Source organism: Coturnix japonica, unplaced genomic scaffold, assembly GCF_054131305.1.
Source record: "Coturnix japonica strain WE unplaced genomic scaffold, WE-NBRP24 Scf101, whole genome shotgun sequence".
Taxonomy (NCBI): domain Eukaryota; kingdom Metazoa; phylum Chordata; class Aves; order Galliformes; family Phasianidae; genus Coturnix; species Coturnix japonica.
This window is the reverse complement of record NW_028189004.1, coordinates 41,594-56,595: the sequence shown is the minus strand read 5'-3', so window position 1 is coordinate 56,595 and position 15,002 is coordinate 41,594. Positions and strand designations below refer to the sequence as shown.

Genomic DNA, 15,002 nt, shown 5'->3' with positions numbered 1-15,002 from the left:
ATGACCCCATTATCCCCTATAGACCCTCCATGTCCTCTATGGTGTCCCCATGACCCCATTATCCCTTAAGGACCCCATTGGTTTCCCCATTGGGTTGTCCCCATTGTGATGCCCCCATTAGGGTATCCCCATTGTGGTGGCCCCATTGTCCCCCCTCCCCATATCCCCCCATCCCATGACCCCATTATCCCCTATAGACCCTCCATGTCCTCTATGGTGTCCCCATGACCCCATTATCCCTTAAGGACCCCATTGGTGTCACCATTGGGTTGTCCCCGTTGTGGTGTCCCTATTGTCCCCCCCTCCCCATATCCCCCCACCCCATGACCCCATTATCCCTTAAGGACCCCATTGGTGTCCCCATTGTGATGCCCCCATTGTGATGTCCCCATTGGGGTATCCCAATTGTTGTATCCCTATTGTTGTGTCCCCATTGTGTTGCCCCTATTGTGATCTCCCCATTAGGGTGTCCCTATTAGGGTCTCCTCATTATGGTGTCCCCATTGTATCCCATTACGGCGTCCCCATTCTCCCCCCCTCCCCATATCCCCCCGCCCCATGACCCCATTATCCCTTAAGGACCCCATTGTAGTGTCCCCATTGTGGTGTCCCCATTGTAATGTCCCCATTAGGATGTCCCCATTGTGGTGCCCCCATTGTCGTGTCCCCATTGTAATGTCCCCATTGTGGTGGCCCCATTGTCCCCCCCTCCCAATATCCCCCCATCCCATGACCCCATTATCCCCTATAGACCCTCCATGTCCTCTATGGTGTCCCCATGACCCCATTATCCCTTAAGGACCCCATTGTTGTGTCCCCATTGTTGTGTCCCCATTGTGATGTCCCCATTGTGTCCCATTATGGTGTCCCCATTGTCCCCCCTCCCCATATCCCCCCACCCCATGACCCCATTATCCCTTAAGGACCCCATTGGTGTCCCCATTGTAGTGTCCCCATTATGGAATCTCTATTAGGGTGTCCCCATTGTGGTGTCCCCATTGTCCCCCCCTCCCCATATCCCCCCATCCCATGACCCCATTATCCCCTATAGACCCTCCATGTCCTCTATGGTGTCCCCATGACCCCATTATCCCTTAAGGACCCCATTGTGATGCCCCCATTGGGTTGTCCCCATTGTAATGCCCCCATTGTGATGTCCCTATTGTTGTATCCCTATTGTTGTGTCCCCATTGTGATGCCCCCATTGTGATGCCCCTATTGTGATCTCCCCATTAGGGTGCCCCTATTAGGGTCTCCTCATTATGGTGTCCCCATTGTGTCCCATTACGGGGTCCCCATTCTCCCCCCTCCCCACACCCTCCCACCCCCCACACTACACCCACAGTCAGACCATCACTCGTAACATCTTTAACCACATCCCCCCACCCTATAAAACAAAGAATGGGGGTGACATTGGGGGGGGGGGGGGGGGAGGGAGACCCTAATGGGGTTTTGGGGTCCCCCCCCCTTATCATGTGGGGCACCCGAAGATGGTCATGGCGTCCGAGAACTCGATGAAGTCCTGGCACAGGGGCTGCAGGTCGGGGTCCTGACACGAGTCCTCCAAGGGCCAGGCCTCCAACCACGTGTCCTTCCCGATCAGGTACGAGAAGCTGGGGGCAATAGGGGGCAGTAGGGGACAGTGGGGGGCAATAGGGGACAATAGGGGACAATAGGGGGCAATAGGGGGCAATAGGGGACAGTTGGGGGCAGTAGGGGACAGTAGGGGAGAACAGGGGACAATAGGGGACAATAGGGACAGTTGGGGGCAGTAGGGGGCAGTGGGGGATAGTAGAGGGCAGTAGGGGTCAATAGGGGACAATAGGGGGCAGTAGGGGGCAATAGGGGACAATAGGGGGCAATAGGGGACAGTAGGGACAATAGGGGGCAAAAGGGGACAATAGGGGGAAATAGGGGACAATAGGGGGCAATAGGGGGAAATAGGGGACAATAGGGGTAAATAGGGGACAATAGGGGACAATAGGGGGCAATAGGGGTCAAAAGGGGACAGTACGGGGCAGTAGGGGGCAGTGGGGGACAATAGGGGACAATAGGAGACAGCACGGGGCAATAGGGGGCAGTAGGGATAGTAGGGGACAATAGGGGGCAGTAGGGGACAATAGGGGACAATACGGGATAGTAGGGGACAATAGGGGACAATAGGGGACAGTAGGGACAATAGGGGACAATAGGGGATAGTAGGGGACAATAGGGGACAATAGGGGATAGTAGGAGACAATAGGGGGCAGTAGGGGACAGTAGGGACAATACGGGACAATAGGGGACAATAGGGGATAGTGGGGGACAATAGGGGACAATAGGGGACAATAGGGGACAGTAGGAGACAGTAGGGACAATAGGGGACAATAGGGGACAATAGGGGACAGTTGGGGGCAGTTGGGGGCAGTTGGGGGCAGTTGGGGGCAATAGGGGACAATAGGGGACAATAGGGGATAGTAGGGGACAGTAGGGGGCAATAGGGGACAATAGGGGACAGTAGGAGACAGTAGGGACAATAGGGGACAATAGGGGACAATAGGGGCAATAGGGGACAATAGGGGCAGTAGGGGACAGTGGGGGACAATAGGGGACAATAGGGGGCAATAGGGGGCAATAGGGGATAGTAGGGGGCAGTAGGGGTCAATAGGAAACAATAGGGGGCAGTAGGGGGCAATAGGGGACAGTATGGGACAGTGGGGGATAGTAGAGGGCAGTAGGGGTCAATAGGGGACAGTAGGGGACAATAGGGGACAGTAGGAGACAGAAGGGACAACAGGGGACAATAGGGGACAATGGGGGACAATAGAGGGCAGTAGGGGGCAGTAGGGGACAGTTGGGGGCAGTAGGGGGCAGTGGGGGACAATAGGGGACAGTAGGGGACAATAAGGGACAATAGGGGACAGTATGGGACAGTGGGGAATAGTAGAGGGCAGTAGGGGTCAATAGGAGACAATAGGGGACAGTAGGGGACAATAGGGGGAAGTGGGGGACAATAGGGGATAGTAGGGGACAACAGGGGACAATAGGGGACAGTACGGGGCAGTAGGGGACAATAGGGGACAGTAGGAGACAGTAGGGACAATAGGGGACAATAGGGGACAATAGGGGGCAGTAGGGGGCAAGGGGACATTACGGGGCAGTAGGGGATAATAGGGGGCAGTAGGGGACATTAGGGGACAATAGGGGGCAATAGGGGGCAATAGGGGACAGTAGGGGGCAATAGGGGACAATAAGGGACAATAGGGGGCAGTTGGTGGCAGTGGGGGACAATACAGGGGAACAGGGGACAATAGGGGGCAATAGGGGACAGTTGGGGGCAGTATGTGACAGTGGGGGATAGTAGAGGGCAGTAGGGGTCAATAGGGGGCAATAGGGGGCAATAGGGGACAGTATGGGACAGTGGGGGACAGTAGGGGGCAATAGGGGATAGTAGAGGGCAGTAGGGGTCAATTGGGGACAATAGGGGGCAATAGGGGGCAATAGGGGACAATAGGGGCAATAGGGGGCAATACAGGACAGTACAGGGCAATAGGGGGCAGTAGGGGACAATAGGGGACAGTATGGGACAGTGGGGGATAGTAGAGGGCAGTAGGGGTCAATAGGGGACAATAGGGGGCAATAGGGGATAGTAGGGGGCAGTAGGGGTCAATAGGGGACAATAGGGGGCAATAGGGGGCAATAGGGGACAATAAGGGATAGTAGGGGGCAGTAGGGGTCAATAGGGGACAATAGCGGGCAATAGGGGGCAATAGGGGACAATAAGGGATAGTAGGGGGCAGTAGGGGTCAATAGGGGACAATAGGAGGCAGTAGGGGACAATAGGGGGCAATAGGGGGCAATAGGGGACAATAAGGGATAGTAGGGGGCAGTAGGGGTCAATAGGGGACAATAGGAGGCAGTAGGGGACAATAGGGGGCAATAGGGGGCAGTAGGGGATAATAGGGGATAGTAGGGGACAATAGGGGGCAATAGGGGGCAGTGGGGGACAATAGGGGGCAATAGGGGACAGTACAGGGCAATAGGGGGCAGTAGGGGACAATAGGGGGCAATAGGGGGCAGTAGGGGACAATAGGGGGCAATAGGGGGCAATAGGGGGCAATAGGGGACAATAGGGGACAGTACGGGGCAGTAGGGGATAATAGGGGGCAGTAGGGGGCAGTAGGGACAATAGGGGACAGTAGGGGACAGTGGGGGACAATAGAGGGCAGTAGGGGACAGTAGGGGATAGTGGGGGACAATAGGGGACAATAGGGGGCAATAGGGGATAGTAGGGGGCAGTAGGGGTCAATAGGAAACAATAGGGGGCAGTAGGGGGCAATAGGGGACAGTATGGGACAGTGGGGGATAGTAGAGGGCAGTAGGGGTCAATAGGGGGCAGTAGGGGACAATAGGGGACAGTAGGAGACAGTAGGGACAATAGGGGACAATAGGGGACAATGGGGGACAATAGAGGGCAGTAGGGGGCAGTAGGGGACAGTTGGGGGCAGTAGGGGGCAGTGGGGGACAATAGGGGACAGTAGGGGACAATAAGGGACAATAGGGGACAGTATGGGACAGTGGGGAATAGTAGAGGGCAGTAGGGGTCAATAGGAGACAATAGGGGACAATAGGGGACAATAGGGGGAAGTGGGGGACAATAGGGGATAGTAGGGGACATTAGGGGACAATAGGGGACAGTACGGGGCAGTAGGGGGCAGTAGGGGGCAGTGGGGGATAGTAGAGGGCAGTAGGGGTCAATAGGGGGCAATAGGGGATAGTAGGGGGCAGTAGGGGGCAATAGGGGGCAGTAGGGGACAATAGGGGATAGTAGGAGGCAATAGGGGACAGTACGGGGCAGTAGGGGATAATAGGGGGCAGTAGGGGACATTAGGGGACAATAGGGGGCAATAGGGGGCAATAGGGGACAATAGGGGACAATAGGGGACAGTATGGGGCAATAGGGAGCAATAGGGGAGAACAGGGGACAATCGGGACAGTTGGGGGCAGTAGGGGGCAGTGGAGGACAATAGGGGGCAATAGGGGACAATAGGGGACAATAGGGGACAGTGGAGGACAATAGGGGACAATAGGGGACAATAGGGGGCAGTAGGGGACAGTTGGGGCAGTAGGTCCCAATAGTCCCCATATCCCCATAGTCCCCATACCCCCATATCCCCATATCCCCATATCCCCATATCCCCATACTCCCCATATCCCCATAGTCCCCATATCCCCATATCCCCATAGTCCCCATATCCCCATAGTCCCCATATCCCCATAGTCCCCATAGTCCCCATATTCCCCATATCCCCATATCCCCATATCCCCATATCCCCACATCCCCATATCCCCACATCCCCATATCCCCATATCCCCATATCCCCATAAGTCCCCATATCCCCATATTCCCCACATCCCCATATCCCCATAGTCCCCATAGTCCCCATATCCCCATATCCCCATAGTCCCCATATCCCCATAGTCCCCATCTCCCCATAGTCCCCATATCCCCATAGTCCCCATATCCCCATAGTCCCCATATCCCCATACTCCCCATAGTCCCCATATCCCCATATCCCCATGTCCCCATGTCCCCATATCCCCATATCCCCATATCCCCATATCCCCATATCCCCACATCCCCATATCCCCATATCCCCATAATCCCCATATCCCCATAGTACCCATATCCCCATATCCCCATATCCCCATATCCCCATATCCCCATATCCCCATAGTCCCCATATCCCCATATCCTCATATCCCCATATCCCCATATCCCCATATCCCCATAGTCCCCATATCCCCATGTCCCCATATCCCCACATCCCCATAGTCCCCATATCCCCACATCCCCATATCCCCATATCCCCATATCCCCATATCCCCATATCCCCATATCCCCATATCCCCACATCCCCACATCCCCATAGTCCCCATATCCCCATATCCCCATACTCCCCACATCCCCATATCCCCCTATTCCCCCCGTCCCTACCGGCTGCCGGTGACCCACAGATCAGACGCCAGCCCCCACACCAGGTAGTCCTGCCCCTTCTGGAGGCTCAGCGCGTCGCGACACTGCTTGTGGCTCACGAACGTCCTGTTGCTCCCACTCGGGTCCTCGTCGGTTCCTGCCCCATAGAGAGGGGGGGACAAAGGGGACGTCAGACCCCATTGTGCTCACCAGGCCTGGGTGGAACCACATGGGTGACCCCGAACCACACTTGGGTGCCCCCAACGTAACTGGGTGACACCGAACCTCATGGTGTCTCCAACTCACCTGGGTGACACCATGGTGTCCCCAATGCAACTGGGTGACCCCAAACCTTATGGGGTCCCCATGAACCCTTGGGTGTCCCCAACCCACCTGGGTGACACCATGGTGTCCTCAATGCAACTGGGTGACTCCAAACCTTATGGGGTCCCCAAGGACCCTTGGGTGTCCCCAACCCATTTTGGGTGACCCCATGGTGTCCCTAAGGACCCTTGGGTGTCCCCAACGCAACTGGGTGACACCGAACCTCATGGTGTCTCCAACTCATCTGGGTGACACCATGGTGTCCCCAGTGCAACTGGGTGACGCCATGGTGTCCCTAAGGACCCTTGGGTGTCCCCAACCCACCTGGGTGACCCCAAACCTCACGGTGTCCCTAAGGACCCTTGGGTGCCTCCAACCCAACTGGGTGACTCCATGGTGTCCCTAAGGACCCTTGGGTGCCCCCAACCCAACTGGGTGACACCATGTTGTCCCTAAGGACCCTTGGGTGCCTCCAACCCATTTTGGGTGACACCATGGTGTCCCCAACCCCACTTGGGTGTCCCCAACCCACCTGGGTGACACCATGGTGTCCCCAAGGACCCTTGGGTGTCCCCAACCCAACCAGGTGACACCATGGTGTCCCTAAGGACCCTTGGGTGCCCCCAACCCACCTGGGTGACACCATGGTGTCCCTAAGGACCCTTGGGTGCCCCCAACCCATTTTGGGTGACTCCATGGTGTCCCTAAGGACCCTTGGGTGCCCCCAACCCAACTGGGTGACTCCATGGTGTCCCTAAGGACCCTTGGGTGCCCCCAATGCAACTGGGTGACCCCAAACCTCACGGTGTCCCCAAGGACCCTTGGGTGCCCCCAACCCACCTGGGTGACACTATGGTGTCTCCAAGGACCCTTGGGTGACACCAAACCTCATGGTGTCCCCAGTCCATTTTGGGTGCCCCCAACCCACCTGGGTGACACCATGGTGTCCCCAAGGACGATTGGGTGCCCCCAACCCAACCAGGTGACACCATGGTGTCCCTAAGGACCCTTGGGTGCCCCCAACCCAATTGGGTGACCCCAAACCTCATGGTGTCCCCAAGGACCCTTGGGTGCCCCCAACCCAACTGGGTGACCCCAAACCTTATGGTGTCCCCAACCCCCCTTGGGTGTCCCCAACCCAACTGGGTGACACCATGGTGCCCCTAAGGACCCTTGGGTGCCCCCAACCCACCTGGGTGACTCCATGGTGCCCCTAAGGACCCTTGGGTGCCCCCAACCCAACCGGGTGACACCATGGTGCCCCTAAGGACCCTTGGGTGACACCAAACCTCACGGTGTCCCCATGGACCCTTGGGTGCCCCCAACCCAACTGGGTGACTCCATGGTTTCCCTAAGGACCCTTGGGTGCCCCCAACCCACCTGGGTGACTCCATGGTGTCCCTAAGGACCCTTGAGTGCCCCCAACCCAACCAGGTGACGCCATGGTGTCCCTAAGGACCCTTGGGTGCCCCCAACCCAACTGGGTGACACCATGGTGTCCCCAAGGACCCTTGGGTGCCCCCAACCCAACTGGGTGACTCCATGGTGTCCCCAAGGACCCTTGGGTGCCCCCAACCCAACTGGGTGACACCATGTTGTCCCTAAGGACCCTTGGGTGCCCCCAACCCATTTTGGGTGACTCTATGGTGTCCCCAACCCCACTTGGGTGTCCCCAACCCAACCAGGTGACTCCATGTTGTCCCTAAGGACCCTTGGGTGCCCCCAACCCAACTGGGTGACACCATGGTGTCCCTAAGGACCCTTGGGTGTCCCCAACCCATTTTGGGTGACACCATGGTGTCCCTAAGGACCCTTGGGTGTCCCCAACCCAACTTGGTGACTCCATGGTGTCCCTAAGGACCCTTGGGTGCCCCCAACCCACCTGGGTGACTCCATGTTGTCCCTAAGGACCCTTGGGTGCCCCCAACCCACCTGGGTGACACCATGGTGTCCCTAAGGACCCTTGGGTGCCCCCAACCCAACTGGGTGACCCCAAACCTTATGGTGTCCCCAACCCCCCTTGGGTGTCCCCAACCCATTTTGGGTGACACCATGGTGTCCCCAAGGACCCTTGGGTGCCCCCAACCCAACTGGGTGACGCCATGGTGTCCCTAAGGACCCTTGGGTGCCCCCAACCCAACTGGGTGACTCCATGGTGTCCCTAAGGACCCTTGGGTGCCCCCAACCCAACTGGGTGACGCCATGGTGTCCCTAAGGACCCTTGGGTGCCCCCAACCCAACTGGGTGACTCCATGGTGTCCCTAAGGACCCTTGGGTGCCCCCAACCCAACTGGGTGACTCCATGGTGTCCCTAAGGACCCTTGGGTGTCCCCAATGCATCTGGGTGACACCATGGTGTCTCTAAGGACCCTTAGGTGTCCCCAACCCACCTGGGTGACCCCATGGTGTCCCTAAGGACCCTTGGGTGACACCAAACCTCATGTTGTCCCCATGGACCCTTGGGTGCCCCCACCCCAGCTGTGTGTCCTTGTCCCTTGTCCCCAGGGTCCCGTACCCATCTTGATGACGGACACGATGCTCATGATGTAGTTGTCGTGGGACGGCGTCTCCTCCGTGGCCACCACCTTCACTTTGTACACTGGGGAGGGGGACGTCGCCGCGTCATCATCTCACAGCCGACCCCACAACCCCCCATACGTCCCCTTGTCCCCACATCCCCCATGTCTCACCCCATATCTCTGCCCCACATCCCCCCATTCCCTCCCCACATCTCCCCTTGTCCCCACATCCCCCATGTCTCACCCTATATCTCTGCCCCATATCCCCCCATTCCCTTCCTATGTGTCCCCTTGCCCCATATCCCCCCATTCCCTTCCTATGTGTCCCCTTGTCCCCACATCCCTCATGTCTCACCCCATATCTCTGCCCCACATCCCCCCATTCCCTCCCCATGTGTCCCCTTGTCCCCACATCCCCCATGTCTCCCCCCATATCCCTGCCCCATATCCCCCCATTCCCTCCCCACGTGTCCCCTTGTCCCCACATCCCCCATATCTCACCCCATATCTCTGCCCCATATCCCCCCATTCCCTCCCTATGTGTCCCCTTGTCCCCACATCCCCCATGTCTCACCCCATATCTCTGCCCCATATCCCCCCATTCCCTTCCTACGTGTCCCCTTGTCCCCACATCCCCCATGTCTCACCCTATATCTCTGTCCCCATATCCCCCCATTCCCTCCCACGCGTCCCCTTGCCCCACATCCCCCCATATCTCACCATAGTCCACCCCTGGTTTGCAGGCGAGGTCGATGCGCTCATTGACCGTGATGGGATTGTCCTTCTTCTGTCGGATGAAGCAGTTCTCTGTGGGGACACGGCGTGACAATGACATTCCATGTCACGGATGGGACGAGGCCAGCGACAGCAGGGACACGTCCCATCATGGCTATGACATGTCCCATCATGGCTATGACACGTCCCATCATGGCTATGACATGTTCCATCACGGCAATGACATGTCCCATCATGGCTATGATGACATGTCCCATCATGGCTATGACATGTCCCATCATGGCTACACGTCCCATCATGGCTACGACACATCCCATCATGGCTATGACATGTCCCATCATGGCTATGATGACACGTCCCATCATGGCTATGACGTGTCCCATCATGGTTATGACACGTCCCATCATGGCTATGACACGTCCCATCATGGCTATGATGACACGTCCCATCATGGCTATGACACGTCCCATCATGGCTATGACATGTCCCATCATGGCTATGATGACATGTCCCATCATGGCTATGACACGTCCCATCATGGCTATGACATGTCCCATCATGGCTATGATGACATGTCCCATCATGGCTATGACACGTCCCATCATGGCTATGACATGTCCCATCATGACTATGACACGTCCCATCATGGCTATGACACGTCCCATCATGGCAATGACATGTCCCATCATGGTTATGACATGTTCCATCATGGCTATGACACGTCCCATCATGGCAATGACATGTCCCATCATGGCTATGATGACATGTCCCATCATGGCTATGACACGTCCCATCATGGCTATGATGACATGTCCCATCATGGCTATGACATGTCCCATCATGGCTATGACATGTCCCATCATGGCTACAATGACATGTCCCATCATGGCAATGATGACACGTCCCATCATGGCTATGACGTGTCCCATCATGGCTATGACACGTCCCATCATGGCTATGACATGTCCCATCATGGCTATGACATGTCCCATCATGGCTATGACACGTCCCATCATGGCTATGACATGTCCCATCATGGCTATGACATGTCCCATCATGGCTATGACACGTCCCATCATGGCTATGACATGTTCCATCATGGCTACGACATGTGCCATCATGGCTATGACGTGTCCCATGCCATCCATGTCATGTCCCATCATGGCTATGACGTGTCCCATCATGGCTATGACGTGTCCCACGCCATCCATGTCACGTCCCATCATGGCTATGACACGTCCCATTATGGCTATGACATGTCCCACACCATCTATGTCACGTCCCATCACGCCTATGACGCGTGTAGTGCCCCCCATCCCGTGTTGCCCCACGTCACCTTCCGCGCAGCGACACACGTCCCCGTGGCAGATCTTCCTCAGCTGCCCCCCCTCCTTGTCGGGGTGGTAGAAGCGGGTGCAGCGATCGTCTGTGGGGACACGACATGGGGGTCACAAAGGGGGACACGGAGGGGGACGTGAAGGTGTCCCCATGTGTCCCTATGGCCCCATATCCCCTTGGTGTCCCTATGGCCCTATAACCCCTTGGTGTCCCTATATTCCCCTATGGCCCCATACCCCCTTGGTGTCCCTATAGCCCTATACCCCCTTGGTGTCCCTATGGCCCCATACCCCCTTGGTGTCCCTATAGCCCTATACCCCCTTGGTGTCCCTATGGCCCCATACCCCCTTGGTGTCCCTATGGCCCTATAAACCCTTGGTGTCCCTATGGCCCCATACCCCCTTGGTGTCCCTATATTCCCCTATGGCCCCATACTTCCTTGGTGTCCCTACGGCCCTATAACCCCTTGGTGTCCCTACGGCCCTATATCCCCTTGGTGTCCCTATGGCCCCATACCCCCTTGGTGTCCCCATGTGTCCCTATGGCCCCACAACCCCTTGGTGTCCCTATGGCCCCATACCCCCTTGGTGTCCCTATGGCCCTATACCCCCCTTGGTGTCCCTATAGCCCCATACCCCTTTGGTGTCCCTATATTCCCCTATAGCCCCATACCCCCTTGGTGTCCCTATGGCCCCATACCCCCTTGGTGTCCCCATGTGTCCCTATGGCCCCATACCCCCTTGGTGTCCCTATGGCCCTATACCCCCCTTGGTGTCCCTATGGCCCCATACCCCCTTAGTGTCCCCACGTGTCCCTATGGCCCTATAACCCCTTGGTGTCCCTATGGCCCTATAAACTCTTGGTGTCCCTATGACCCTATAACCCCTTGGTGTCCCTATGGCCCCACAACCCCTTGGTGTCCCTATATTCCCCTATGGCCCCATAACCTCCTTGGTGTCCCTATGGCCCCATACCCCCTTGGTGTCCCTATGGCCCTATAACCCCCTTGGTGTCCCTATATTTCCCTATGGCCCCATACCCCCTTGGTGTCCCTATGGCCCTATAACCCCTTGTTGTCCCTATGGCCCCAAACCCCCCTTGGTGTCCCTATGGCCCTATACCCCCCTTGGTGTCCCCATGTTCCCCTATGGCCCCATACTGCCTTAGTGTTCCTATAGCCCCATAACCCCTTGGTGTCCCTATGGCCCTATAAACCCTTGGTGTCCTTATGGCCCCATACCCCCTTGGTGTCCCTATGGCCCCATACCCCTTGGTGTCCCTATGGCCCCATACCCCTTGGTGTCCCTATGGCCCCATACCCCCTTGGTGTCCCCATGTTCCCCTATGGCCCCATACCCCCTTGGTGTCCCTATGGCCCTATAAACCCTTGGTGTCCCTATGGCCCTATAAACCCTTGGTGTCCCTATATTCCCCTATGGCCCCATACCCCCTTGGTGTCCCTACGGCCCTATAACCCCTTGGTGTCCCTATAGCCCCATACCCCCTTGGTGCCCCCATGTTCCCCTATTGCCCCATACCCTCTTGGTGTCCCTATGGCCCCACAACCCCTTGGTGTCCCTATGGCCCCATACCCCCTTGGTGTCCCTGCGGCCCTATAAACCCTTGGTGTCCCTATATTCCCCTATGGCCCCATACCCCCTTGGTGTCCCTATAGCCCCATAACCCCTTGTTGTCCCTATAGCCCCATACCCCCTTAGTGTCCCCATGTGTCCCTATGTCCCCATAACCCCCTTGTTGTCCCTATGTCCCCACACCCCCTTGTTGTCCCCACGTGTCCCATGTAGGTGTGTTCCCATAGGGACATTTGGGCTCTGTGGGGCGCGGTGGTGACGTGTGGGGCTGAGCGGGGCCGTGGGGACGCACCGATCTTGTAGTAGCTGTAGACGGTGACGGAGGCGGGTTGGATCAGCCCCACCTGGAAGTGCTGGTGGGCCCTGAATGCGATGCACTCCTCCACCTGGTGGGAGACCTGCACGCGGGGTACAGGGATGTGGGGCAATGGGGGCAGGGCCTCACCCCATAGACAGTCATCGGCCCCATTCCCATCTCCAACTCCATCCGTAACCCCATAACCCCATAACCCCATAACCCCATTCCCATCTATGTCCCCATTCCCATCTCCATCCATAACCCCATATCTCCATCCATAACCCCATATCCCCATCCATATCCCCATAACCCCATAACCCCATAACCCCATATTCCCATTCCCATCTATGTCCCCATTCCCATCTCCATCCATAACCCCATATCTCCATCCATAACCCCATATCTCCATCCATATCCCCATATCTCCATCCATAACCCCATATCTCCATCCATAACCCCATATCCCCATCCATAACCCCATATCTCCATCCATATCCCCATATCTCCATCCATAACCCCATATCCCCATAACCCCATATCTCCATCCATAACCCCATATCTCCATCCATAACCCCATATCTCCATCCATATCCCCATATCTCCATCCATAACCCCATATCCCCATCCATATCCCCATATCTCCATCCATATCCCCATATCTCCATCCATAACCCCATATCCCCATAACCCCATATCTCCATCCATAACCCCATATCCCCATCCAATAACCCCATATCTCCATCCATAACCCCATATCTCCATCCATAACCCCATATCTCCATCCATAACCCCATATCTCCATCCATATCCCCATATCTCCATCCATAACCCCATATCTCCATCCATATCCCCATATCTCCATCCATAACCCCATATCCCCATCCATAACCCCATATCTCCATCCATAACCCCATATCCCCATCCATAACCCCATATCTCCATCCATAACCCCATATCTCCATCCATAACCCCATATCCCCATCCATATCCCCAGAACCCCATTCCCATCTTCATCCATATTCCCCCAAACCCCATATTCCCATTTCCATCTATGTCCCCATATCCCCATTCCCATCTCCATCCATTATCTCCATATTCCCATATCCCCATCTCCACCCATAACCCCATATCCCCCATCCATATCCCCATCTCCTCATTCCTATCTCCATCCATAACCCCATTCCTATCTTCATCCATTCACCATAACCCCATATCTCCATCCATAACCCCATATCTCCATCCATAACCCCATATCTCTATCCATAACCCCATATCTCCATCCATAACCCCATATCTCTATCCATAACCCCATATCTCTATCCATAACCCCATATCTCCATCCATAACCCCATATCTCTATCCATAACCCCATATCTCCATCCATAACCCCATATCTCTATCCATAACCCCATATCTCCATCCATAACCCCATATCTCTATCCATAACCCCATATCTCCATCCATAACCCCATATCTCCATCCATAACCCCATATCTCCATCCATATCCCCATATCTCCATCCATATCCCCATATCTCCATCCATAACCCCATATCTCCATCCATATCCCCATATCTCCATCCATAACCCCATATCTCCATCCATATCCCCATATCTTCATCCATAACCCCATTCCCATCTCCATCCATATCCCCATATCTCCATCCATAACCCCATATCTCCATCCATAACCCCATATCTCCATCCATAACCCCATATCTCCATCCATAACCCCATATCTCCATCCATAACCCCATATCTCCATCCATAACCCCATATCTCCATCCATAACCCCATATCTCCATCCATAACCCCATATCTCCATCCATAACCCCATATCTCCATCCATAACCCCATATCTCCATCCATATCCCCATATCTCCATCCATATCCCCATATCTCCATCCATATCCCCATATATCCATCCATATCCCCATATCTCCATCCATATCCCCATATCTCCATCCATACCCCATATCTCCATCCATAACCCCATATCTCCATCCATAACCCCATATCTCCATCCATATCCCCATATCTCCATCCATAACCCCATATCCCCCATCCATATCCCCATATCTCCATCCATATCCCCATATCTCCATCCATAATCCCATAACCCCATATCCCCATCCATATCCCCATCCCCATTTGCCATCGAGGTCTCCTATCCCACCCCATCCCATCTCATCCCCCCCCCATATCCCCCCCCATCCCCCCCATATCCCCCCATATCACCTT

The 15,002-nt window shown here is 55.8% G+C and overlaps 2 protein-coding genes across 2 annotated transcripts; both read right to left on the bottom strand.

Annotated features, from left to right (window-relative positions):
* Nucleotides 1–1,353: 1,353 nt before the first annotated feature.
* On the bottom strand, nt 1,354–12,924 carry LOC146751305 (complement C3-like). The gene is made up of 7 exons (XM_085534835.1): nt 12,910–12,924; nt 12,757–12,862; nt 10,871–10,960; nt 9,520–9,606; nt 8,796–8,879; nt 5,978–6,113; nt 1,354–1,613 (listed from the first exon to the last, which is right to left on the bottom strand). The coding sequence occupies exons 1-7, from the start codon at nt 12,922–12,924 to the stop codon at nt 1,472–1,474; spliced, it is 660 nt and encodes a 219-aa protein (XP_085390961.1). The 3' UTR covers nt 1,354–1,471.
* LOC146751306 (uncharacterized) lies at nt 1,633–2,637 on the bottom strand (the record flags this gene model as incomplete). The annotated part of the gene is made up of 1 exon (XM_085534822.1): nt 1,633–2,637. A coding segment is annotated over one exon (1,005 nt), but the record flags the coding sequence as incomplete, so codon positions are not given.
* Nucleotides 12,925–15,002: the final 2,078 nt, after the last annotated feature.

What these genes read in the sequence shown, in the direction of transcription:
- LOC146751305 (XM_085534835.1), bottom strand. An exon ending in CTACAGCTACTACAAGATCG is followed by an intron (nt 10,961 to 12,756) that starts GTGCGTCCCCAC and finishes GTGTCCCCACAG; the next exon opens with ACGATCGCTGCACCCGCTTC. An exon ending in CGTGTGTCGCTGCGCGGAAG is followed by an intron (nt 9,607 to 10,870) that starts GTGACGTGGGGC and finishes GTGTCCCCACAG; the next exon opens with AGAACTGCTTCATCCGACAG.